The 27,246-nt window shown below is 41.7% G+C and overlaps 1 protein-coding gene across 1 annotated transcript; it reads left to right on the top strand.

The window, feature by feature from the left end:
* On the top strand, nucleotides 1-25,973 carry LOC149452251 (receptor-interacting serine/threonine-protein kinase 3-like). Its single transcript, XM_089689561.1, has 10 exons — nucleotides 1-143; nucleotides 2,624-2,951; nucleotides 4,444-4,583; nucleotides 6,639-6,688; nucleotides 14,586-14,744; nucleotides 17,761-17,867; nucleotides 20,623-20,674; nucleotides 23,687-23,766; nucleotides 25,133-25,190; nucleotides 25,282-25,973. The coding sequence occupies exons 1-10, from the start codon at nucleotides 10-12 to the stop codon at nucleotides 25,437-25,439; spliced, it is 1,266 nt and encodes a 421-aa protein (XP_089545687.1). The 5' UTR covers nucleotides 1-9; the 3' UTR covers nucleotides 25,440-25,973.
* The last annotated feature ends 1,273 nt before the right edge of the window (nucleotides 25,974-27,246 follow it).

Raw genomic sequence — 27,246 nt, forward strand, 5'->3', positions numbered from 1 at the left:
AGCTCCAACATGCAGCGTCTCCCACCCGGAGATCTGGAGGAGCTGGAGCTGGTGGGACATGGTGGGTTTGGGAACGTCTATAGAGGATGGAGCAAGAAGCTGAAAATGGAGATCGCGCTCAAAGTGGTGCAAGGAGCCCGTAGGTATGTACTAATCTGAGATAATTCTGGAACACTGTTTTTTATAGGGGATCCCTAAAACCTACTCTTGTCAGGGAAGCCTTTCCCTCCTCCACCTAAAAACTGAACTTCTACTTTCTCCATTGAAGTAGAACTAAAGGGAAAACTTTTTTTTTTCATTTTGGATAGAGCGAGGGCTGGTTATAACCATCTACGACATCCATGTCCCATTGAGGAGATTCCCCATCACTTCCTGTCCCATAGCCAAAACAGGAATTGAGTAGAAATCCCTCCAAAGTGAAGAAATCCCTGGCTGTCACCAGAATAGTGTCCCATTGAAAGATTTTCCCTGTTCTGATAACAACCCAAAATAAGGATATCTTGCATTCACATTCAATAATAACAGTAAACAAGACAAACAGAGAGGGTGAATCTCTGCAATGGAAGCCAGACGAAGATAAAAACCTGACGGGGGCTCTAATCCCTCTCTACTCTATCATAGCCTAAAAAAAAAAAAAAAAAAGTTATGTCTTTAGTTATACTTTAACTCATCTCCACATTTTTTACCTTTTGTATCCGTTGCCCATCCTTTTTAGATTGTAAGCTCTCATGAGCAGGGTCCTCCTAATTCTCTCATAAGCAGGGTCCTCCTAATTCTCCTAACTGTATTGTCTTCCTTTATTTTGCAAATCACTGCACAACCTGTTGGCCCTATATAAATCCTATAAAATAAAAATAATGATCATAAAAATAATAATGTATTATTATATACTTAAATACTACTATTATTAACATTAACAATAATACCAATAATAATCAATAATAATAATTCATTATTAATATATACGACTGTTAACATTTATTGAAAATAATAATTGTAATTTTTTTTTATTATTATTATTGTTATTATATACATATTTTTATTATTATTAAATGTTAATACTAAGAGTAGTATTTAAGTATAAAATAACAATTTATTATTATTAATAAAAGCTAATAATAATGGTAGTATTTATTATTATTAAATGACCAGCACAGCCCCATTACATGGACAAGGCAAAATGCCTTATTTCCAATGCAAGCGCAGTGGGCTGAGATACAGACCACCTCACCACTGCTGCAGTGTATAGAACTGTATTAAAATTGTCAGTCGTGATGTTTAATAAAGTTCTGTGAAAATAAAAAGTAAACAGTGCAATACGCCAAGATTGGTGCACTGGCACTGTGTTGCACAGCGCAAACCAACAGCACCGTGTTCAGCACAGCTCGCTGGTATGAACAACCCCTAAAGGCCAACTCCAGTCCAGGTTGTCTAACCAAAACTTTTCTTTTTAGTTAGTTTTGGATAGAGCTGGGAAGGATTTGAACCAACCCAGTTGGACTCAATGGACAAGTTTGACAGTTGGTGCCGCCTATCAAACTCAGCAGCCTCAGTTATAAATGACACAGCCAGGAAGCAAAGAAACACGGGTGTGGAATATGTTAAGTCAAAACAGGCTGTAATGTTATAATGGGGGTGGCTGGGGGTTTAGTAAAACCACAGCTCAGCCACCTATTTTTACTACCCCTCCCCCCCTTTGCCTGTGTGAAAGAACACTAATGGTTGTGCCTTGCTCTTCCCCTTTTGACAATGCATATTCACCAGAGAAATTGCCAGATGCAAAAACACTTGATTTTCTGCAGTCTGTAGTCAAATGAAACATCCACAAGACATCTAGTGGCCAGAGACCATATGACCTTTATCTATGTGAGTGATCTTGGAAGCAATGCTTTTTTTATTTATGCCAAGAAACTGTTTTAAATAACCAGTTCCCGACTGTGCACTGCAGTTTTACTACTACAGTGTGGGCTAGCTGCGCAGAATCACGTGTATATATACGTGATTTTGCATTTCCGGGTAGGCGGCGCATGTGCTGACCCAGCTGTACTGTCACTGGGTTCAGCACATGCAGACCATTGGGTCCTGGCCAATGACAGCTGGGACCCACCAATCGGTGGAGCGAGTGACAGGAGAGGATGGGAGGGAGCTCTGTGTTGGCAAACAACTCAGAGCTCTGTCCTGGCAGCAGTGATGTGCCGGTTTTTGTCCCCTGTTAGTATGATACTATACTAACATTGTTATACTATATTTGTTTATACCAAAACCTTCAAAACTACCTTTCTCCTCTCCTCCTTATTCCTTCTCATTCTGCAAATGATAAACATTCTGCAAATAATAAACTTTGAGAACTTGTGTCTCACATGGCACTGCTAAGGCATCTATCCTGTGTCAGAAACTGACACTGCCTAATGTCCAGAAGCTACAATGGTTCTTTGGAGGACAAGTTCATATTAGAAAGGTTGCAGTGGTGGGCTTGGCTTTGAGCCTAGCACTGTTTCTTTTGCCTCCAGTGCTAGGTAGAAGTCTTGGCTTCCACCTATCCAGGCAGACTTCCTTATTTTATTTAGAGAGTAATACTGCACTAGTAACAGGCCCACAATTGCTTCTGGATTGTTTGTTTTAGTTCCAACCTGCAAAAGATGATGAACAATCTAAAGAAGGAACAAGATGTGATGCAGAAAGCGAGCAACCCCCATGTTCTCCGTCTCCTTGGGGTATATCAGAAAGTGGAAGGCAGTCTTGTAGAGCATGGACTGGTCATGGAGTATATGCCCTATGGTTCTCTACGCACTCTCTTTGACAATATCCCAGATGTCCCATGGGCTTTGAGGTTCCAGATTCTTCATCAAGTGGTCCTTGGAATGAACTACCTTCACAGTCTGGATCCTCCAATAATCCACCGGGATCTAAAACCCTGCAATGTCCTTGTAAATAAGCATTTAGATGTTCAGGTAAGTTACCAATGCCAGATGAATAATACAGTATGTGTAATATGGAGGTGCCCTCACTGAAAGTTTCAATGCTGATTTGTGGAAAGAAGAGGAGTGAGTGGCACTCGACCCCACAGCCATCAATACTTAATTCACACAGCGACAGTGCTTGAGCAAAGAAAATGTGTATATTAGCAGCAGAGGGGCAGGCTATCCAATAGATCTATTACTAGGCCCTAAATGGGAAAATATAGGTTTGCTTCAATGCTGTTCTAAATTGTAGGCATGGGTCCACATTCTGCACTAAACATATTACACTATATAGTCATAAGCATTAATAAACACCTGCCTCTCAAGCATCTCATTCAGAAAAAAGGATATTAATATGAAGTTAATTCTCCATTTGCTGATATGGCAGACTCTTCTCTTTCTGGAAGGTTTTCTTACTGGAGAATAGCCAGTAGGATTTGCTTCTATTCAGCCACAAAAGCATCAGTTAGGTTGATGTCAATGTGGAGTCATCAAATCTGGCTTGCAGTTGTTCTACTAATCATCAGTTAGGTTGAGGCCAATGTAGAGTCATCAATTCTGGCTTGCAGTTCTATAGATCATCAGTTAGGTTGAGGCCAATGTATAGTCATCAAATCTGGCTTGAAGTTGTTCTACAGAGCATCAGTTAGGTTGAGGCCAATGTAGAGTCATCAATTCTGGCTTGCAGTTCTATAGATCTACAGAGCATCAGTTAGGTTGAGGCCAATGTAGAGTCATCAATTCTGGCTTGCAGTTCTATAGATCATCAGTTAGGTTGATGTGTAGGGTTTGTGAAGAGCAATCAGGTTCTTTTACTCCCAGTAAACTCCCAGGGTACCTCTTGCAGGGCAGAAATTTGTTCAAATGATTGGCACATCAGATGGAACCTTTCCAATAAGCCACTGAGGTGTCAGCAATTCTACTACCAATATTTGTTGTTGGTGACTACATGACTATAAATCGAATATTATGCATTTTTGTCCTCTGTATTCAAGGATGTATGCCTTTACACTTATCTTTCCCAAATGCCCTCCTTAGACCTTACATACCCCTTTCATTCACTTTAAATTAGCCCATAACCTTCTCTATCTGCTGTGACTTACCCCAGCTCCAGCTACTCTAGTCCTCTTTACCAAACTGGTGGACCACAGTGTACATTTTATGGAAAATATGCTGCACATTCACAATATAGTAAGTGGGGCCATAGCAGGCGGTAGAAGTCAACAGCCTATATGAAGTAAGCAGAAAGTTGGTGATGGAGAGGGTACTCTAAACCAAAAAACTTTTACAATGAGGTACACACTTAAAAAGAAACACCAAATTACAAGGTGTATCAGGAAAGCTTTTTTTATTGTGATTTTAAAATGTAAGGAAAATGTATCCCCCCCCACCACCACCTTTGAATATGAAACCATCTGGAGACTCTCTCTGATGCCAGTACTTGACAACTCAAATAAAATGAAATATAATTCTTCTTTAACAGATCACAGATTTTGGATTGTCCAAGATTGTTGGGGCTACTACTTCTGCAATGCCATCATTTGCAGGGACGTTGTCCTACATGCCACCTGAAGCTTTAAATAACATTAACTATCAGCCTGCAAAGTCACATGATGTTTACAGGTAATAATAAGATGGCCATGGATTTACGAATCATATTATTGTATTTTGAATTTGTATACATAATGAAATATTGACTACTCCATGTACAGTATAGTTACAAACTCTATATAAGAAAAGATTTCTTAAAACACTTGTGCAAATTATCACTAAACTGACTAAGGATAACTGTGCTGATACCTACCTTTCTATTGGTTAGCAAGGCCACCCATTGCAGTGATGAGGAAATTGAAATGTGCAAAAAAAGTAGTAGATGGTGGGCTAGCTCCCTATATTGCAAGGAAGTGTTTGAATTGTTCATATTAAAGCACCCTGTGATCTAGGGCTGCTAAGGTACTTAACAAAAGACACCCAAGGATTAGACTGCAGGTTCCTATACCTAGATTTTATATTGAGTGGTATCAGGGGCGGACTGACAACTTATGGGGCCCCTGGGCAATAGGGGATCATGGGGCCCCTGTGTCCTTTCCCCAAACTCAAAAAAGCCTATGAAAAAAGGTACCAGGGGCAACTCATGGGGCCCCCTACTGACCCCGGGCCCTCGGGCAGTGCCCGAATATCCAAATGGTCAGTCCGCCCCTGAGTGGTATACTTTACACATTGTAGTGTCTAATTCCACTTAAAAGTGCACGTAAGCCTCAGCTATGGACTTCTTATATTTGTTTCCATTTGGTCTGGTAAATATACTATTGAAAGTGAGAAAAACCTCAGTGCAATCACTATGGGTGAGAGACCCTGGATAACTGCCACCAAAAATATACAACACACATATAATGTATCTAAAAGTGAGACAAAAATAGAAGTTTTATTTTTTGCAGTTATAAATATTTTTTCTTAGTGTCAATTATCAAAAAAAGCCTTAGTGTCAGTATCCTTCAAGACTTAGACTAGTGTCAGTACTGCTTCCCACAGCTTCTTGTGTTCCCACAAATGTATAGCTCCACAAAAATATGTATAATCAGTACCACACAATACAAATATTATAAATCATACCTTAAACCATAATTAAACTCATCAAAAGATAATATACAGTGCCATGTAATAACCTATAGTTATGTTTTGGGTATTTTAACAAAAAAGTCCCAAATGTCCATGTGTTCTTGCAAGCGTATATATTCATGATGCTGTAAGTCTTTCAACCGTGTCAACTATTTTCCTTCCACTGCATTTTTAATCCTCCAATTTCACCATGTACATACTGTATATCCCTTCATCAATGTTCACATGTTCTCACCTTAGGTTTTGACCTCACAAGTAGATCTCATGCGCTTGCCCCTTTAAGTGGGGTCTCCTGTACCCCAGTTGTAATGCTTTTCTCCAGCTCACTGATGCTTCTTAATCCATCTCCATCCTTTGTAATTCTTCAGTGTATGCTGGTAAGACACTCAAAATAAAGAAAGATCACCCGATGAAATCACGTGATCTATGGCACAATGCGTTAAGAGAAACAGGTGACGTCATCCTGCTAAACTGGAAATGTGCAGTCAGACATTTTGTTGGATTGTTACATTGATATATGTAATGTGCACATAAAAAGTTAAGAATAAAAATATTGTGTTTTATATGGAGAGCACTATATATCCTTCTTTATTTTGAGTGTTTTACCAAAACACACTGAAGGATTACAGAGGATGCAGATGGCCAGCTGCCTAAACCTGAAAAGGCACTATGAGCTCCTGATGACAGATGATGGAGCTGTGTTGGCAGCCACACAGGTCACAGCAGAACAGTGCTGTATTAGTTGGGCTGATGTGTATGTGAATTCAGGATAAGAGGAAGCTTAAATTAACAGGAGGAACACGAGTGAAGTTCCTCTTTAATTGACTAAAACTGAATTGACCCTTCCACATTGCAATGCATTTCCTCTTCCTCATAATTCAGTACTTGTTTGAAGAAAAAGGAATTTGCTATGAACGTAGGGTTCCAAGAATAATTAGGAATAATAGCCGTAACTGGAAATGCATGTATTATTTTGACATATCAATGAGATCCATGCTGTTTTATATTGTTTACCATATTTTAGATACGGACTCTTTGCTATGTTTTGTTGTGTTGTAGTTTCGGAATCTTAGCGTGGACAGTGTTTTCAGGAGAAGAGCCTTACCCAGGTAACTTTTTGTAGACCTTGTTGTTTTGTAAGATTTCCCATATAGCTAGTACTAATTAGTCACATTCATCTGGACTTTTTCGGTGAAATAGAATATTTCAATTTATATTCATCAGATCTGGGTTTTTTTGGTTCTTTTTTTGGAGTGTCAAAAACATTGCCCAACAATTATAGCCAGACAGGTAACTCGGTCACCTTAATCCAGAGGTGCTTAACCCAGAGCCCTCTGATGTGGCCAGTGACCTCAAACCAGGGAAGTGCATTCCCGGGGCCAGTGACCCAATGATCGTGATCGGGGCTTGGTGACCCACCATCCCAGAGCATCAGAATGCATCGAGCTGGCGTCAGCAGTAGAGGAAGCAGGTGGCCGTGGAGGGAACAGGAGCCATATAAAGCTGATGCTTCCTCTGTAGAGCTGGATCCTGTCCAAGGAGGAGTGATTCCAAGTGCACTTTACCTGGGACCTTTCTAGTAGCCCGGGGAGCAATGCCAGCAGAAGCTGGATGAGGAAAAGAAGGTCAGTGTATTAAACAACACATACATTGTGCTTTTACAACGGGCATATTAGTGCCTATAAAAAGGGTTAACAACTATTAGGCTACTTTCACAAAGATCTACGGATGCAGCGCAGTGCATATGTGGCTTACCTGCAGGCTAGCTGCACTGAGCCATACTTCTAACATACCCTACAGGTTTGGTGCACTTTCCGAAAGCACACCAAAACTCCCGAATGCAGGAGTTTTGGTGCGTTTTCAGAAAGTGTACCACACCTGCAAGATATAATAAAAAGTCTATGGCAAAGTGCAGCTAACCAGCAGGACAGCCGCAGGTGCACTGCACCTGCCGTGCGGGTAAACCACAACACATCAGTGTGAAAGCAGCCTTATAGGGGGCTCAGGAAAGTAAGGGGTTATTTACATTTGTGATTTGGGGGGGTGCTAAAACCCCATAGTTGAGATGTGTTAACACACACCCCCAACCACTGTTGTAGAGTCAGAGGTTGCAATGGTGACCCCACCCCAACTTCCAGAGGGCCCGTGCAACCTCCCTGTCACATTCTGTTTTACACTTGGGCAGGAGGGGCAGCATATACAGGAATTGATCTTCCTACAACAGCTGAAAGCTGGCTTCTCCTCCCCTCCACCCCTCCCATCGGCATTCATAGGCTGCAGGAGGAAAATGTTCATTATGCTATTCAAAATAAAAAATTGGAAATTCCAAACCATTTCATTTCATTGTGGCCCGAAACTGGTTACCAAATCACTTAAGTGGCTCTCGCTCCTCGAAAAGTTGAGTACCCCTGCCTTAATCCAGTCACCCCGGAATGTGTCAAGGCAGATGTTCTTATCCTTAAAGCATTTCTGTTTTAGCCAATGGAAAACTGGTTTCTAAGAAAAGAGGAGGAAAAAAAATTATATGCTTTTCCCGGCATTGTTTAGGTGCTCCCATTGAAGTCTATAGAACCAAAAATGCGCAAATCTGCCCCAAACAAGCTCGTGCTTTTTTATCTTTGTGTGATAAGCATAAAGCAACACAATGCCCACGTGTTAACAAGCATGAAAGAATACAATGGGAATAACTAGACGTGTAGGCCCCTTTTTTGGCCTAGCAGTAAGGGGACATACAGCTCAGGGTACTCCAAATTGCAGGAGCAGTCCTAAGGCAGCAACTCTGGAATGGTCACTCAAGGAGGTAATTGCAGTCTCTAGGATCTCGCTCTTTCAGGCCTTTAAGGTAGGAATACACGATTAGAAAATCGACCTATTGGTCATTCGACCAACCAACGACCGAGAGGAGTTCGTTCGTTGGTCGAATTCGTGGCCCACATTAACCAATCTAAAAGGATTGTTCGTTGGGTAATACGTAGTGTTGACGTCTTTCATACAAGTGGAAGTGATGCAGTGTGCGTGTGACCTTGTAGCCACGCCCTTCCATCCAGAACGAGCGATATACACAACAATTAACAGCAATGAGTATAACATAGTTTATTACATTATCTATATACATAAATAGTGATACATAAAAATATAATATGCAGAATTCGGTTTTCATTATCTCATTAGGACAATCTACATTTAACATTTGGATTTTTTGGTTTGTGTTTACGAAGATTCCTTGGACATAAACATCTGGGTCATCTTCTGTTTCCACTCATGCATGATAGCGCTTGATAGGATTTTTTTCGTACGACCGTCATACCATCGCATAGAAAATTGGTCGTTCATATGTAAAACGACAACATTTTTCACCGTTCAACCGGATTTTTTTCGTTCACAATATCGTTATTGGTTAAAACATCCCGCTCATCAACTTAGAGAAAATTGTTCGATCAGTGGTTCCGCGAAATTTTCCGTACAATTTTCTTATCGTGTGTACGGGGCATATCTTACTGGGGAAGATTTACTAAACTGGGGCACTCCGAATCTGGTGCAGCTGTGCATGCTGGCCAATCAGCTCCTAAATTCAGCTTGTTTGTTTAAGCTTTGGCAATTAAACCTGGAAGCTGATTGGTTTCTATGCAGAGTTGCTCCAGATTTTTGCACTCTACAACTTTAGTAAATATCCCCAATGTGTCCCTGTGTACTTGGGTGCCACCTTCCAATCCCAGCCAGATCCTGTACCATGAGCATCCAAGCCATATCCCTAGTGGACTCCCTCCAACTTGACTTCTGCAACTTTAGACATAGGCCCCCAGCTCTCCCTGACCTGAGACCTTGATGAACTCCCTTGAGAAAGCAGCCCCACCCCCCGCTCTCCCTGAGCTAGGACCTCGATGAACTCCCTGTAGACTTCAGCTAACCTGCCCAGTAGGGGAGCAGCCCTTTAGTCTGGGTCTTCTCCACAAGGACAAGGACCCTGCTGTTCCAGGCCCCAGACTATTTATACACCCCTCGCCCTGGCCATTCTCTCTCCCCCGGGGATTGGCTTAGGTTGTATGACTATTCAAGTCCAGGGTCTGCCCCTTCCAACCTATTACTTTCTAGAACTCACTAGAAGGCAGGAGGGAGCAGTTGAGCCTGCAACCAGCAGGACCCAGAACAGCCAAAAGTAATCAAAATTCTGCTGGCTACAGAGGAGCCAAAAACTAAATTTACCTTAATCCTACTAGCAACCAAACCATAGGGTGCTACATATTCAAAGACAGTAACAAAAAGTAAGTAGAAAGAGTGCAACACCATGATTGCGAGTACAGGTTTTTTTGTTTTCTCAGCTAATCTAATGAATGTTATTCTGACTCAGATTGTTGTGATAGCGATTTATCCCTTGTGAGACCTCTCTGCCTAGCCTGTATAAGCAGATATAATCACTGTGGACAATCCTTATCAGATAGCTTGAACTCACCAATACTGTGTTCATCCAGAAGTTACTTTATTCTGTATATGTGACAACAGGATACAGGAGAATTAATGGTTTCCAGTATTATGTGGTCAAAAGATGATACTTTCTGTAGCATACTATGCAGAATACATGTGTCCCTGTTACATGTGGACTGTTAGCTGCATCCATGACACAGGAAGTGCTGAACTCAAGAAGAAGGGAGGAGCTTCATATACAAAGGAATTGTGTCATAGATCTCAGGGAGGTAATATAAAACAAATGCATTACCAAATAAGGCCACTGGATGGCATCATAACTAACTATAGAAATGTCCATAGGAAATGGTACAAAAAATAAACTATATGAATTCTCATGTACATTAACATAAATATTAACTGTGTAACAGCATAAATGTTGAGGGCTTATGATACCCCCTTTATCAGGGTTCCAGGCTGACCGGAATGGCATAGTGGACTTATTTGGTTTAAAAGGTTTGTAAATATGCAATTCTGGCTCCTAAACTATTTACAGCCAACTAACTCTGATCTCTAATTTGAAAGTTTGAGTAATAATCCCGCCACAGAAACTTCAGCTGCAATCCTAGCATGCTAGTTTTCACTCCTCGGTCAGATTAAAGCCTGGTTCACGCCTATGTGTGTTGCAATCTGTTATGGGAAAAAAAGTCTCTGACCCTATCCAAAAACACAGCAACTGAAAATGTGAATGTGTCCCATAGGAAACCATGTTAAATGGACTGTAATGAATTTTTGCATAACGCATAAAGTACAAAAAAAACCACATAGGTGTAAACAAGGCCTTAGGGCTCATTCACAGCAGGCACCATGGCTTGTGCTGCGCAGCAATACCCATGCGGTACAGTCCTGACACATGGACAAGGCAAATTTCCTTATGTCCTATTTGTTCAGTTCACACCGCTGCACTGTAGTGGTGTGAGCTGGAAAAAAAGTAGGATGTGAACCACATATTTTTCACTGCAGCATATTGTGATGCAGTACATCACACTTCAACATGCCATAATGAATAAACACGAATGCAATGCACTATCCCAATGCACATGTTCCTGGTTAAAGATGACTGTAGAGGTAAATCGGTGCTGTAGCGACCATCAGCTGGAAACAAAGACAGTCAAAGCAGAGGAACGTCACCAGCACACCGTAGATCTCCAATGCGGGTCCAAAGCTTTATTAACCGAACACATTGTTTCAGGCAAAAGCAACATTTCGGAGCCTCAAAGAACCCCTTCCTCAGGCATGTGTCAATGATTGCATGGCTTATGGAAGGGTCCTGCGAGGCTCTGAAATGTTGCTTTTGCCTGTAACAATGTTTTCGATAAAGCATTGGACATCCACGATGTGCTGGTGGCATTCTTCTGCTTAAACAGGAATGCAGTCACACCATCTAAGGTCTGGCAAGCTGTAGTATATGACATTTCTGTTCTTTGATTTATATGTAGTACCCACTAGTGTGCTACTAGAATAGTGCAGTGTATTGCAGGTAAAATTATTGTGTATGACACATGGTAACTGTGTGAGTCTGTGATTGAGGTTGGGTTTTTTTAGGTCAGCTGGATGACTTAATAGGTTGTGGCTCTGTCCCCTCCTCCTGACTCTGGAGGGCCAAAAAACCTTCCAGAAGTCGGTGAGCAGGAAGGGGTGGAGACCTAATCTGCATGTTTATGGGAGTCTGGCCAATCCCAGGTTTGGAGGCCCTGGTAGAGTGGTGGACTGGCCCATAAAAATGGGAGAGTCAGGATGACAGGGGAGTTAGGTGGAATATGGAGTGCTGGGGAGACTGTTGGTGCCTGGGAGGGGACCCCTAGATCTAGGGGGGCTGGCCTCCAGGCTGGGCTTGGGCTGGCTCAGCAGTACATCAGCACACCGTAGGATTCTCAAGGGGAAAGTCTACCACATGTAACAAGCTCTCAAAGGACAGCTCTGGGCTCGATCCTTTATCCTTGTCCTGGGAGATCTTCAGAGCAGCCAGGAGGGATGGTAGTGTCTGCAGCATGTGGAGCTGGGAGCAGTTCTACAGGGGAAAGGAGACATCTCTGCATGTAGATACAAGAGGCTAAGCTGATTTTTGAGGGGCTGTGAGTTCTTCCCCCATAAATGGATGTTGCTACTGATCCACAAAGACTGACAGCTTTCTAGGAAAAGAACAGTCTAGGATGTGTTTCTGTACATTGGAAAGATGTTGTCTACCCTTCATTGATTCAAGCCAACTGGGCATCCCATAATCCTCATTTCCTTATCCAATTTATTTCTCCTAATAAAATAGCAAAACCAAGCTCACACACTGTCCACTGACTGTGGATGCAAGTGTGGAAAATGCATGTTGCCTGGCTGTGTAGAGCTTAGGGACACACACAGCAGCCCTCACGAGGGTAGCACTACATATATTAAAGGGTATCTCCACCTTTGTGGAAAAAAATAGCAAAAAAAAAAAAAAAAATATATATATATATATATATATATAGTATACAGTTACTACACAAGCCATATTGTAATTGAATGTTATTAAAAATTACCTTCCCTTTTCAATCTGCAGCACTGTCATTTTTTAAAACTTTTGGCAGCCTGGAGGTGTCCTGTACACAGATGGTGTACAGAACACCCTCAGGAAATGTCATTACCTGCTTGTGTGATTGGCTTACTGTTTTTCCCAGAAGTCTGAACTAAGATACAATCAGCTTTTCAGCATCCCCTGCAACAAAAAGCTCTTTTTTGTGATATACCCCCAAAGGAAAATCATGACTAAAGGGATGCAGACCCTGCCCCTTTTCCTCATTAGAGCTCTGCAGGTGCAGCAGCTGAATAATTATTTAATCACTTTCATACAGATTCATTGAGCACATAAAAAAGCATGCAGAGAAAACAAAAACAGCTATTTCTTGAGAATAGCAAAAGGTAAGAATCTGCAACAAATGTTAAAATCCCTGTAATTTACACAGGTCACCCAGAGGGGAAGGTTTTTTTCTCAACAAAAGTGGAGTTAATCTTTAAACATGTGTCTTGCATAACCGTGTTCCAGCTGTTGAAATACATTATATTGCCAAAAGTATTGGTCGGCCTGCCTTTACACACACATGAACTTTATGGCATCCCAGTCTTAGTCCGTAGGGTTCAAGATTGAGTTGGCCCCGCCCTTTGCAGCTATAACAGCTTCAACTTTTCTGGGAAGGTTGTCCACAAGCTATAGGAGTGTGTCTATGGGAATGTCTGATCAATCTTCTAGAAGCGCATTTGTGAGGCCAAGCCCAACTCCTGAAAAACAACCCCACACCATAATCCCCCCTCCACCAAACTTTACACAATGCAGTCAGATAAGTACCATTCTCCTGGCAACTGCCAAACCCAGACACGTCCATTGGATTGCTAGACAGAGAAGCGTGATTCATTACTCCAGAGAACACATCTCCACTGCTCTAGAGTCCAGTGGCGGCGTGCTTTACACCACTGCATCTAACGCTTTGCATTGCACTTGGTGATGTAAGGCTTGGATGCAGCTGCTCGGCCATGGAAACCCATTCCATGAAGCTCTCTACATACTGTTGTTGTGCTAATCTGAAGGCCACATGAAGTTTGGAAGTCTTTAGCTATTGACTCTGCAGACAGTTGGCGACTTCTGTGCATCAGCATGTGTTGACCCTGTTCTGTCATTTTACGTGGTCTACCACTTCGTGGTGCTTCCACTTTGTTATAATCCCACTAACTTTAGTTACAAGGAAATGTCACATATGGACTTATTGCACAGGTGGTAACCTATCACGGTACTATGCTTGAGTTCACTGAGCTCCTGAGAGCGACCCATTCTTTCACAAATGGTTGTGGAAGCAGTCTGCATGCCTAGGTGCTTGATTTTATACACCTGTGGCCATAGAGGTGATTGGAACACCTGAACCCAAAGAATTGAAGGGGTGTCCCAATACTTATGACAATATAGTGTATAATTAGCTTCTGTGTTATTTATATTTTTTTTATTTTTTTCAGGTACTTATATAGCGCCGTCAACTTATGCAGTGCGTTACATATATATTGTACATTCACATCAGTCCCTGCCCTCAAGAAGCATGCAATCTAAGGTTATTTCTACTTCTGTTTGCAATGCTCCCTAGGTGGGGGAATTGTTGAGAGAAATAGTGTATTTACATGGCTAGCACAGTCTCAGGGTTGCATGCAAGGTTTAACTTGCATAACACAAAGCCATGATCAGAGAATGTAGCCATGTATTATATATGAAAGGGGTCTTCAAAAATATTCCATACTTTTTAAACTCTAAATATATATATATATATATATATATATATATATATATATATATATATATAAATAAAAATGCGGAAACCTCTTGAAGAACCCCCGTATATGATGGCATACCAGATTTGTTGCTCAGTAGAACCTATCAAACCTGTCATGCAGTCACATACATGTTACAAGTGTTGCATTCATATGGGAGTGCTACATCTTCTATTATGAATTTTACTTATCTGAAAAGTTTGGTGCCCAAATAGAAATGCAAGAGTGTTGTCAATATTTTATATCTCTTCTTCTGTTTCTTAGGTATTCTTCCAGCAGTAGTCCTGCGCTGTGTAACTGATGGCCAGAGGCCCGCAGTGAGTGTCCTAGACAAGTACAGTGATGTTAGAATGGTGCCAGAAGCCAAAGGGTTAATGGTCAGATGCTGGGATCACAATGCAGATAACAGACCCAGCTTCCATAGTAAGTGTGATGACAACCTCATGTCTAGAAGTGCATGTAATTAATGTCAGCCATATTTCTAAAGGGTTATAAGAGACTTATCGTGCAATTTTATTGTATCTTGTTATTTTATCTGACAATGAGGGCCGGTTCACACTAGAACACGGTGAGGGAACATATATGGTGGGATTGTCCTAAAATACAGGAGTTCTGGCAAGAAATAATCCAAAACAGTATATAAAGGGGATATCGGGGATTGTCATACAGAAAGATCCGTGGGTGTGTGTATTTCATAAATCTGAGACTTCAGTGAAACAATATACAAATCGTATATTATACCATTTAATTAGTGCGGCCAAAGGACTTATTCCCAAATTCTGGCAGGTCCAGGAGCCCCCTACAATGAAGGATTGGATAAATAGGGTTGCGTATATAAAAAAGTTGGACGAGCTACAGTATATCACATGGAGGAAGATAAAATGGAAACATTTAGAAAAAAGTGGAGTAGATGGTATGACTTTAAAACACCTAAAAGATACTTGGAAGCTGTTGGAGTATAAGGTGGTCAGAGTAGGGAGTGTTCAACTGAATAGTTGGAGGGTCTTGCATGGTGTTAAGAGAGAGGAAGGAGGAGGACAAGGGATATACATATAGACAAGAAGCTATTGAAGAAATATGGACAGGAAAAATTCAATGGGGGGAGGGTGTGGAAAGATGGTGGGAGGAGAGGGAAATAGGCAATATATGTGGAAATGTGTGTATGTTTGAAAAGTTTAAAATAATGCTTAGTTTTGTATTGGAAAAAAATTTAATAAAAAGATATAAATATAATAAAAAAAAATAGAAGAAAAAAAGAACACATTGTGGGAAACCCATGTTCTGTTTTTTTTCCAGCACCTCATTCAAAGTGCACTGCCCTTGTGATCTGCAGTGGGTGTCAGTGCAATTTTATCGACACCCCAAACACCGTCACAAATGCAATGAGCTGAACTCGCATTGCACAGAATTGCATGTTAATCACACAGGAACCTGCACTGCTTTCCTGTACAATTCCTAGTGTGAACCAGCCCTGAATGTAATGTTGGGAGTGTACACAGTAGCACTGGCAGAGGTAGAAATACCAACAACATAAGAGTAAAAACATTAGAAAGTGGCTAGAAATGTGGACAAAATTTGACCGCTGCATTTGTCTGTGCTGGTAAGTTCATCTTTACACATAAATGATCATATGAGCAGTACCGGGGCAAGTTCATCTAGCACCCAGGGCAAAGATATGGAACTGCACCCCCTCCTCCACTGTAAATGCATGCCATAGAATGGGTTTACTGCCCTGTGTCTATTCTCTGTCCCCTTGCTCCTCTGTGCCCAGGGCAGCTGCCCCTCCTGTCCATCCCTTGTCCCAGCTTTGAAAATCAGAATAAGACGAGAAAGATGCACATCAATAGCTATCAGATAAGACTTTCTAGCCTGACTTCCATTCCCAGTGCTATCTTAATACATGGGCACCCCTGGGCACTGCCCAGGGGCCCCCATGATAAAATTGCATTACATCTTATTTGCATACTGTCCCGGATTTGTTGGGACAGTCACACCTTTTACTAAGCTGGCCCAGCCAGTGTCCAGGAAACTGTACTGTACCTTTGGATCCCAGTATTGTGCCCTCCTGATCCCCCATGTACTGAATCTTTCTGCCTCTGCCCATCTTTTTGCTGGGGCTTTGGCACAAATGGTCAGCATACCAGCAATCCCATAAAGGGAGTTTTACTAAGTTACATGCCCACTAAAATTTCAAGGACACATGGGTTTATGTTGGCATTTTATACCAAAAGAAACCATTTACAAAACAAGGCCCAGCAGGTTCATTGATCATCTCTGGCACCTATCCTCAAATTTAGTCAGTTTCTATGTTGGAAATATGTTGTTTAGGCACAGCGTAGTGCAGCGGCAGTAAACACACAGAGGCCCGGAATGCTGTAACCAATGTATTGAAGAACTTGCAAACAGTACAACAGCCAGGTGGGGAGCTCACCCTTACCACCCACAGTCAATATAGCCAGAGAGTCAACGGCGAGTAGCGCTGAACTGAAGACAGCTCCTGCCAAGGAGGGTGGAATGTGACCTGTCCTGTCTAGGGTTGCCACCACATCCCTCTAAAACCAAACACATTAATTACACAGGTTCTGAGACTAATTTAATGCTGATAAGGCACTAAGTGATTTTATTTAATCACCCTACTCAGCCACAGAACCTGTGGAATTAATGTGTGTTTGGTTTTAAAAGGGTTGGAGGTGGCAACCCTAGTCTGATCCAGACCCAGAGGGGAGCTTGCTGAAGTTGCAGATGTAGGCCCTGAGCTTTCCCCTTCTCCTACGGAACCTCTTCCTGCCATTAGCATTGTCCCTGACAAACAGGTATGCCCTCCCTACACTAGCCACTTCAGAAATGTGCACCAGAACATGGGGGCAGGAACTTAAAAAGACTCTGCATGACCCAAGAAGGCCACCAGGATCACCTAGATGCAGCGTAGCCAACATTGACTCCACTCCAGGGAACCAAAGGAATCAGAGAAACCTAGCTTTCCTTGAATCCCCTTCCAGCTGCATTGCCACTCTGGACGAGCGCCACCCACAGTGGAAAAAATAGACTGCACCTTCCTACACATGCAACTACTAGTAAAACCAGCTTCAGGGGATTTTTTTTTTTTACAGAGTTGTAAGGTAGCACCATGGGCTGTACACCTAAATGGTTTGGCTAAAAGGTATATATGCATGCAGATTTGTTTGTAAAAGGCTTTTATTACTGTCTGTGTTCTGTTGAGGAGCTTTCCAGCACTTCCTGACCTGATAAGAGTCATACAGGATAGAAACTGAGGAGAAATATCTTCAAAAACATGGACAGCAATAACCTTTGCTTAGAAAAACTAAAAAGAGTTTTGCTAGAGTTGGTCTTTAATGATTAAATTAATTTATTTTTATAAGGCCTCTACCATGTACTGTACAGTGCCATGGAGATTGATTTATGTCTTTTTTTTTTTAAGATTGCAGTGAATGTACATCAGTGATGTATGAAGCTTATCAGAAGGAGGCTGTCAGTGCAGTTCGAAGTGTTGAAGATCGTCTCATAAATATGGGTTCTCCAGATCAGGTACTCCATATTGTCACAATGGCTGTGTTTTTACATGTTAAAGTACAACTAAAGGCAACACTTTTTAATTTTGGAGTAAGAAAGGGTTATAACCCCTGATGGGTGTTTTTTTTGTTATGGAGATTTACCTCCACTCCCTGTCCCATAGTCTAAGCATGAAGTGAGAGAAAATCCTTCCAAAGTGAGGAAATCCCTGGTTGTCACCATAACTAGTGTCCCCACTGGGAGATTTCACTAACAATATTGTTATAAGGACAAACCAAATTTTTGGATTCTTTCGATGACAAAGGTAAAACATGACAAATAGTGAGGATTATCTCCCCAGAAAGCAATAAAAGCTTGACAGTGGTTTTAATCCACTGCCACTCTGTCCAAAACTATCACAAAAGAGGTAAGATGTTTCTTGTAGTTGGTTACGAGGTTTTTCACACATCGCAGGAGGGATTTTGGTCCACTCCTCTTTACAGATCTTCTCTAAATCCTTAAAGTTTCTTGGCTGTCGCTTGGTAACTTGAAGAAGTTTCAGCTCCCCCCATAAATTTTTATAGGATTAAGGTCTGAAGACTGGCTAGGCAACTCCATGACCTTAATATGCTTCTTCTTGAGCCACTCCTTTTTGCCTTGGTGGTGTGTTTTGGATCATTGTCATGCTGAAGGACCCATCCATGACCCATCTTCAGTGTTCTGGCTGAGGAAAGAAGGTTCTCATCCAAGATTTTACATTATATGGCCCCATCCATTGGCCCCTCAATGCAGCAAAGTCGGCCTGTACCTTTTTGCAGAGAAACAGCCCCAAAGTATAATGTTTCCACCTCTGTGCTTGACTGTAGGGATGGTGTTCTTAGGGTCATAGTCAGCATTTTTCCCTCAAACACGGCGAGTAGGGTTAATGCCAAAGAGCTCAGTTTTGGTCTCATCTGACCACAGCACTTTCTCCCAGTCCTTCTCTAAATGAATGTTCATTGGCAAACTTCAGACAGGCCTGTACATGTGCCTTCTTGAGGAGGGGGACCTTGTGGGCTTTGCAGGATTTTAATCCATAGCGGCGTATTGTGTTACTAACTGCCTTGAGATCATTCACAACCTCGTCCTGTGTAGTTCTGGGCTGATCCCTCACTTTTCTCATGATCATCCTTACCCCATGAGGGGAAATCCTGCATGAAACTCCAGACCAAGGGATGTTGATGGTTATTTTGTATTTCTTCCATTTGCAAATAATCACAGCAACAGTTGTCTCCTTCTCTCCAAGCTTCTTGCTGATGGTCTTGTAGCCCAGTCCAGCCTTGTGCAGGCCTACAAGCTTTTTCCTGATGTCCTTTGACAACTCTTTGGTCTTGCCCATGATGGTGCCCAAGAAAGAGATTCTGTGGACAGGAGTCTTATACACATAACGAGTTGACCGTTAAGAGCAAAATCTGAAATTGACAGGACTAATCTGTGTACCACATCAACACATAGCCAGTCTCTGGGAGCCACAATTATTGTTGGTCTGTGGGGGAAATACTTATTTTACTCACTGAACTGCACCTCAATTTATAACATTTGAATTGTGTTTTTCTGGATTTTTTTGTTGATATTCTGTCTCTATCATTTAAAATATACCTATGATAAAAATAATGAACCATTTCTTTGTAAGTGGGCAAACTTACAAATCTGCAAGGAATCAAATAATTATTTTCCCCACTGTATGTAACCTGGCTGGAAGAGCAAGCTGGTGATCAGCTGCACAGGAAAATTATTTGTGGGAAGCACAGGCTTTAAAGGAAAGCTGCTTTGGGCCCCACAACAATGAGTGCCCTTTTTGCCCTGCGTTGACAAAATATGTAGTCGTGGATTTTGTGTGGACGTATAGAAGAGAAACTGAGTACTGTAAAAACAATTTTATTATGTACCATTAAAAATCTGACACAACATTAAAAATTACTCTCCGCATATGCGTTCACAACATGCAAAGATTCTGATTGCAGTTCATGTGGACTCTATGGGGTTTATTTACTAAAGCTGGAGAGTCCAAAATCAGACTCCCTTCTGCATAGAAACCAATCAGCTTCTAACCTCAGCTTGTTCAATGAAGCTTTGGCAATGAAACCTGGAAGCTGATTGGTTTCTATGCAGAAGGGAGTCTGATTTTGGACTCTCCAGCTTTAGTAAATAAACCCCTATGTGTTTAGGGAATCCTTCTTCAGGAACACGTGACAGAATCAGTACACTGAAATCCACTCCTAACCTTTTAATAAGAGTAATATCAATCAGTAGGATAGACTGGAATTCATCGCATGTGCACGTTTCCTATAGAAGTGCTAATGAGTAGACCAAGGTGAAGCCACTGCCTCTCAGGTGTTAATAGAAAATGTAACTCCAGAAGCTCCAGACCCCTACCCCCTTGTTCAGTGCTTTGCTGTCTCCTGCTCTCCATTCTATGAGAATGACAGCTGCTGAGGCTGAGAGGGAAAAGCTACTCTTTAAGTGGCGTGGCCAAAGTGGTCCAAACTGTACCCTTATTTGGCCCGCATCCGGACCATGGTCCGCCATTTAATGATGCCTGGTCTATAGGAATGCTTATCAGTAAAGTCACTTTAAAATCGCTTTGAAGTCACACCATGTGGTGTGTAAGTCATAGTATAGGAGTGGAAGTCGCACAACTTTCAAGTCACCCTAGTGTGAACCAGGGCTAAATATGTCATTATTAACAACAAAGATGGAATCATTTAATGTTACTCTTTTTCGTAATAAACTTTTCTTTTTTTTTTTACAGCAAGCTGAATCATGTGAATATATTAGTGGAGGTACAGAGGAATTTCTGAAAGGTAAGTAAAATGATTAACACACATAAACACCATTATGCACATGTGCAAATTACCATTTGTGAATCTGTAATTCTTTACTCAAAATTTAAAACTATTTTAATTAAGATCACCCATTTTTTGCCCATGGAAGGCAAACTAAAAGGATCACTTAACTTACCCTGTCCTTATTGCGATATGCTGCTCATGACTCCCACATTCCGGTTTCACTAATAGGCGTGAAATACCAACCCTTGCCCTTTCTCACATTTGACAGCACTTGTCCCCCATGATTGGCCTATTGACGTCACCTGAGAGCGGGGAAGGGGTCCATAGCCTTGTTTAAGGTCTGATGAGTCAGTCTGGATGAAAGGTGGGTTTATGCTCCTGCAGGTTTAAAGCAGAGTTCCAGCTGAAAAATAAATAAAAGTCAGCAGCTACAAAAACTGTAGCGGTTTACTTTTAAAATACAGCCACTTACCTGTCCCTCGGTTCAGCGGTGTCCTCACCACGGCTGGTTTCAAAGGCCGTCCTCTCTCCCTGACACCGGCATCTTCAGTGTGGGCACCCGGCTCGCGCTTTCACAGCCGGGTGCCCATTGTGCATGCTGGAGAAGCGCTCCGCTTTGTGAATTGCCCCGTCGTCCTCTGGGAGAGAGGGGGGAGGACAACGTCCACTTCCGATCGCAGCAAAGGTGGGAGCGGGTACCTGCCAAATTTGGGTACCTGCTCCCCCCCCACTCCCCAAAGGTGCCAATCCTTAATGGGGAGCGGGGGACAAAGGTCTAAAGCAGAACTTCCTCTTTTGGGAGGAGCTCCGCTTTAAGGAAAGGGCCACAGTAAGAACAGATCTAGACTGCAAGTTATCAGAATACATAGATTTTATTCATTTGACAGCATTGCTGGAGACCCCTAAAATACCGTTACTTCCTCTTCTGGTCTCCTACAGCACATAGGGCCTGAGCAACTGTAGCACTACCCCCTTAGGAGTCACTGAAGTTTGGTCCCCCTATAGTCCTGCTCAGACAGGCAACACGCATTTCACAATAACTTGCATGCAGGAGACAGTACCCAGTCCTCTTGCTTGTTCTTTGAAGTTTTATTAGGGGAATTGAACTAGGATAAAGTAAAAAGGGTGTATGAGATGCCCAATGGACCTGTGAAACCGTGGACAAAATTCCTGGAACTATATACAAGTTTTTACAGCAAACAATCTCTGTTGTAGAGCTAACCAGTGTCTCTAGTTGTACCACCCCAGATGAATCCTCTTCTCATTAAGCTCAGGGAAATCCCTAAGCAGAAAATTCAGTGCCTGCCACGTTAAAGTAGGACAGTCCTGGGTAAATCTGGTTTCTCACCAGGCTGCCCTTTTCTCCATCTGGCCCGGGGGGGGGGGGCAGGTCTACTCACTCAGTCCTTCTGTGTTGCTGGTGGGTTGGTGGCTGCTACCAGGCCTTGTAAATGGGCCGCTCCTTTCCTGCCTGCCTCACAGGTGGTCTTCTCTCAGGGGGCTGGCGAAGTCCCAAGCTTTTCTCCTTCCAAGGTCCTCTTGCCTGAAGGTGAGCCCCTCTCCATCTGCGCTGCCTCCCAGACTCCTGTTCTCCAGCTACACATCCTCATCTTCCACCTGACCTCTATCCCCAAACTCTCTCCCTGCTGAGCAGGCTTAGATACAGTTAAAGGCTGTCCTAGCCCCTTGCCAAGCCTCATGTTGGGGATTGGCCAAGATGCTCTAAGAATACAGACCAGTCACTCTTCACCTCTGCCCACTGCTTCTAGATCTTTCTCCAAAGTTGTAGAGCAGGGGGGAAGTCCCAGACTTCAAATTTGACCTTAAATTTGACCCACCTGGCTATCACACTCAGGCTTCTACTTAGACTCTAACAATTGAAGCTAGAGTTCCCCCTAGCCACCTAGGAGGGTGCTACACAATCATAACATATGTCTCTGCAGGGAGAATTGGGGTGTACTCAAACCAATGCAAATTCTAACTTTTTATAAAGACAGGATTTTCATGAAAACTTTTGACATTCAGACATGACTAATATATGGGGGATATTTACTAAAACTGGAAAGTGCAAAATCTGGTGCAGCTCTGCATAGAAACCTTCAGCTTTCATATTTTATTGCCAAAGCTTAATTGAACAAACTGAAGTTAGAAGCTAATTGGCTACCATGCACAAGTGTACCAGATTCTGAGTGCTCCAGTTTTAGTAAATCTCCCCCTTGGCTTAAGGATATTTTCAGCCCAAACTTTCTTTTTAATTTTGCTTACAATACGAAAGGGTTAAATGCCCATGTCTGGTTGTTTTTGCTGTCTGTGTCCCATACGGGAGATTTCCCTTAAATGCTTGCACTGGAGGTGAAACAGGAAGTTAAAGAAAATAGCTAATACATTAGAGAAATTACGCTCTTAGACATTTGTCACCAGAACTGAAATGTCCATTGGAAGATTTAACCTCACCTCTTTCTGTGGTGAAAATGCTAGCATAGTATATAGCAGCACAGAGGCCAAGTGGTTAGTACTTATAGCAGCAGTAGGGTTGTTTGTTCAAATCCTCACCATGGCACTACCTGGAGTTTGCATCTTCTCCCTGTGCCTGTGTGGGCTTCCTCCGGGTATTCCGGTTTCCTCCCACACTTTAAAGACATGCTGGTTAATTGGCTCCGGTCTAAATCAGCCCTAGTATGTGTACGTATGAATGTGAGTTAGGGACCTAGCACGCTCCTTGAGGGTTAGGGACTGATGTGAATATATAATATATGTGTTAACTGCTGTGTAAAGTGACGGCACTATATAAGTATTTGTAATAAATAAAATTTTGATTTCCCCTCAGTGACAGTGGTCACCAGGACAAATAGAAGGGTACAAGTAAGTCGGAATAAAAACTTAGTAGAGGGTCTAACACTATCCCAAACCAAAAAAAAGTTGCTGTCAGTTTCAAAAGTTAATATTTTCAGAACTATGTTTACTTATCTTCCTGGAAACAGATTGCACAATTCAGCACATCAATGTATATTTACTTTCATATTTTAGCCCTAGAAAATGGAAGAATGAGTCCAGATTTCCAACAGTTAGACCTAAAAGCAGCTGGAGAGGATCGAAAGCCTTCGATGGTAAGAAGAAACACACTGAGGATTCTTCCAGGCACTTAGTCTTTTTTTTGAGAATATAGTAGGAAAGCTGTTAGGGCCCAGTTTACACCTCTGGAATCAGACTTCCAAAGGTTGACATTCACATTGAGTTTCACAGCTTCTAAGGATTGCTAGAGAGCTTTGGCATGAGAGGGTACAAGAAAGAACTTACAATGCCCTCTATGTACAGGTAGTGTTAGATTGGATCGCAAAAGAAATATGAAGTGTCATTTTAAGTCGGAAACCACTTTGACAATTTTCTAGTAGTAATGGCAACCTTCACTTTTCGGGGGCTCCTTTTTTGCAAACATGACTTGCAAACATGCTCATATACAGTAATGTATTATGTTAACAGAATTGCAGGACTGTTGCTGGACTCTTGTCACCCAGAGCAGAACACATGGTCTTCTACTTAGTGCCCTGGGTCTTCTTTGCCAATCAAGCCAGGTGGTATTCTGTTGACAACGAAACTTCGATCCCTTAACTTTGGTTCTAAGCAGGGGCGGACTGAGCATATGGGAACTTTGGTTTTTATTTTCAGCCACATTATCATATGTAATAAAATCCCACTTATGATCATGTTAAGATCAAAGAACTTTTTCAGAAAAAATGATTATATAAACGTAGATCTGACCCAAGGACCAATGACAAGCATTCCAAAACATCAGATTACATGCCATTCTAAGGTCTCAGTTTTCTTTTTTGCCTCGGGCTTGGGAGCCTTGTTAAAAAAAAAAGCCATAGTACTAATTGCTCAATTATAAGGGAGTGCAGTAGGAAAGGGGAATAAAGCTTAAGACTAGGTTCACATACGTGTGGGTGGTGCGGCTGCAAATCCGCATGAAAATCCGTGCAGCTACACAACCTGCACAAAGGAATGCGGACCAGTGGGCGGGTGCCATTACTTCTAATGGCACACTGCCCACACTGGAAAACGCAACCATACTGGGAACCGAGGTTGCCGTGCGGGCTGCGTTTTTAGAAGAAGTGCAGGGACTTCTTCCCTGCGTGTCATGGGGCATGGGAGTCCATTCAAATGAATGGGCTCTCGTGCCCACATGGCCGCATATATGTGAACCAGGGGTAAGACAAGGAAGATAGCAAAAGAAATGAGAAAGGAAGAGAAGGGATGGGGAACAAAATTACTGTCTCCACTACTTTTCATCATTGTATGCTTAAAGTGCCACAACAATCAAGACAAAGGTGCCTTTAGTCTTTTAGGACACTAGCAATGTCCCTGCACAGTAGGAAAAAAAATGGGCCAACCATATATTCTGATATTCAATTTGCTAAGAATGGGTAATATAAATGCACTGAATGTTTATGCTAGTTTCATTTTGCCTTGTAGGATCTGGAGACTATTGGAGAAACTAATAAGAATGAAGAAGATATTCCCTTCAGTACAGGTCTGTAAACTTTTATGTATAGTAGAGTGCAGGTAGTAAAAGTAGGTGCAAGTTTGCACTTTGCACTAATAATATCTCGTCTTCCCTTTAGGAGGCCATCTGAATAAACAAATAGAAGTTCTTACGGACTCTAATGACTACAAAAATGTCAGGAGCAAGTTGAACAATAGAGGTGTTTTTCACCTTTTCAAAGATCCACGAAAGCTAAATTCCTCCAAGCTTGGAAAGATAACACCGAAGAAAAAATAGTTGAGGACAAACTGAAAGAACAGCCTCCAAAGATTGTACCAGTATTATAAACACTGTTTGATATATGATCTATACTAAATAATACAGAAGGAATTTTGTTAAATGGTCAAAGTGGTTGAAAGGGAAACATAACCTACAGTTTTGCAAAGACTAACAGAAGAAATATGATATTTTTTAAAGTTAGAAACCTACAGATCTCTCCCATGGGAAAAAGTACTTTTTATGATTCTCTTTTAGCTTTAAATGCCCTGTCCAGAAATGTAAATTTTAAGGGTGTGGACACTCCTAATACATAGAATTGCATTGCAGGTCTTAACATATTTCAAAGATCATGATGTAACAGATGTATTTACTCTAATATGCTCATGGCTTGCATACCTTTGATATGAGAGGACAATAACCACTTGAATGATACGGACCCTTCTCTCCTACATAAAAATTAGTATTTTCTTGGTAGAAAATTACTTAGAACCCCCCAAACATTATATAACTTTTAAGCAGTGGCCCTAGAGAATAAAATGGTCGTTGCAATTTTTTATGTAACACGGTGTTTGCACAATGGTTTTGTAAACACAATTCCTTTGGGAAAAAATACACTTTAATGAATTTTAATGCAAAAAACACTATGTAAAACCCAATCTTTTTGGCAAAATATAAAAGATGAGGCTACGCTGAGTAAATAGATACCTAACATGTCACAATTTAAATTTGCACACGCTTGCGGAATGGCAACAAAAAGCACAATACTTAAAAATACTTAAAAGGTGACGCTTTCAAAATTTTTACAGGTTACCAGTTTAGAGTTACAGAGGAGGTCTAGAACTAGAATTGTTGCTCTCCCTATAACATTCGCAGTGACACCTTTGGTGTGAACACTGATTAGATATGCTTGCGCAGCCTATGTATGTGTTCACCTCTGCGCACAAGCACAGGGGGAACAGGGGCACTTAAGAAAAAAAAATTAAATTTATTTTATTACATTTTTTTTTCTTTTTTAACACTGCCCTTTATTTTTTTTTACGTCACTTTTTTTCTATTACAAGAAATGTAAGCATCTCTTGTCAAAGCAATAAAGCATGACAGGTCCTTTTTAGGTGACAGACCCCAAATCTGTCATTGAAAGCATGAGATTCAAAAAAACAACCAACATTGAACTCATGCTTTCCAGAAAAATAAAAATGCTGGTCTCTTCCAGTCTCCAAACTTTCTAAACAAAGGTTTAGTTTACTATCCTTCAAGCCTTAGGAAGGCTAGACTGTGGTTAATGTGAGTAGAAAATTCCCTGGCGTTCCCTGGGAATAAACAATGTCCCATCATTGGTTTTAGTAGGAGGAATAGTGCCTCAGGCTCGCAGGAAAAGGATGAACCAGCAAACACAAATGCTCCTGCGCTTGGGGATGGACTCGATGCAGGCTACAACCACATTAAGAATGTCCTGGAACATGCACACCTTGCTGCCCTCAAATGGACCGGGGAAATGCAAATATACTGAATGAGGAAAGAACAAAAGAGAGGGCTCACGGGCCTAGTGCATTACCATAAAAAATGTTTAATAAGAAATAAAATAGGTGTTGTACTCACAAACGAGAATAAAGTCAGGGCACATCGTAAAAGAACAGCTGGGTCAACACCGCACTGAGTAACAGTCCTCAATGGGGAGTGTAGACATCCAATAGGCTGACGCGCTTCGAGGACACAAGCTCTGAGGAAGAGGCAAGTCCTCGAAACGCGTCAGACTATTGGATGTCTACACTCCCCATTGCGGACTGTTACTCATCGTGGTGTTGACCCAGCTGTTCTTTTATGA

Source organism: Staurois parvus, unplaced genomic scaffold (genome assembly GCF_062004578.1).
Source record: "Staurois parvus isolate SC_StPar_1 unplaced genomic scaffold, SC_StPar_1.0 ptg000486l, whole genome shotgun sequence".
In the NCBI taxonomy this organism is placed as follows: Eukaryota; Metazoa; Chordata; class Amphibia; order Anura; family Ranidae; genus Staurois; species Staurois parvus.

Coding starts and splice junctions, on each gene's coding strand:
- LOC149452251 (XM_089689561.1), top strand. CDS start 10: ATGCAGCGTCTCCCACCCGGAGATCTGGAGGAGCTGGAGCTGGTGGGA. Junction 6,689..14,585: donor AGGAGAAGAGCCTTACCCAG/GTAACTTTTTGT, acceptor TCTGTTTCTTAG/GTATTCTTCCAGCAGTAGTC. Junction 14,745..17,760: donor TAACAGACCCAGCTTCCATA/GTAAGTGTGATG, acceptor TTTTTTTTTAAG/ATTGCAGTGAATGTACATCA.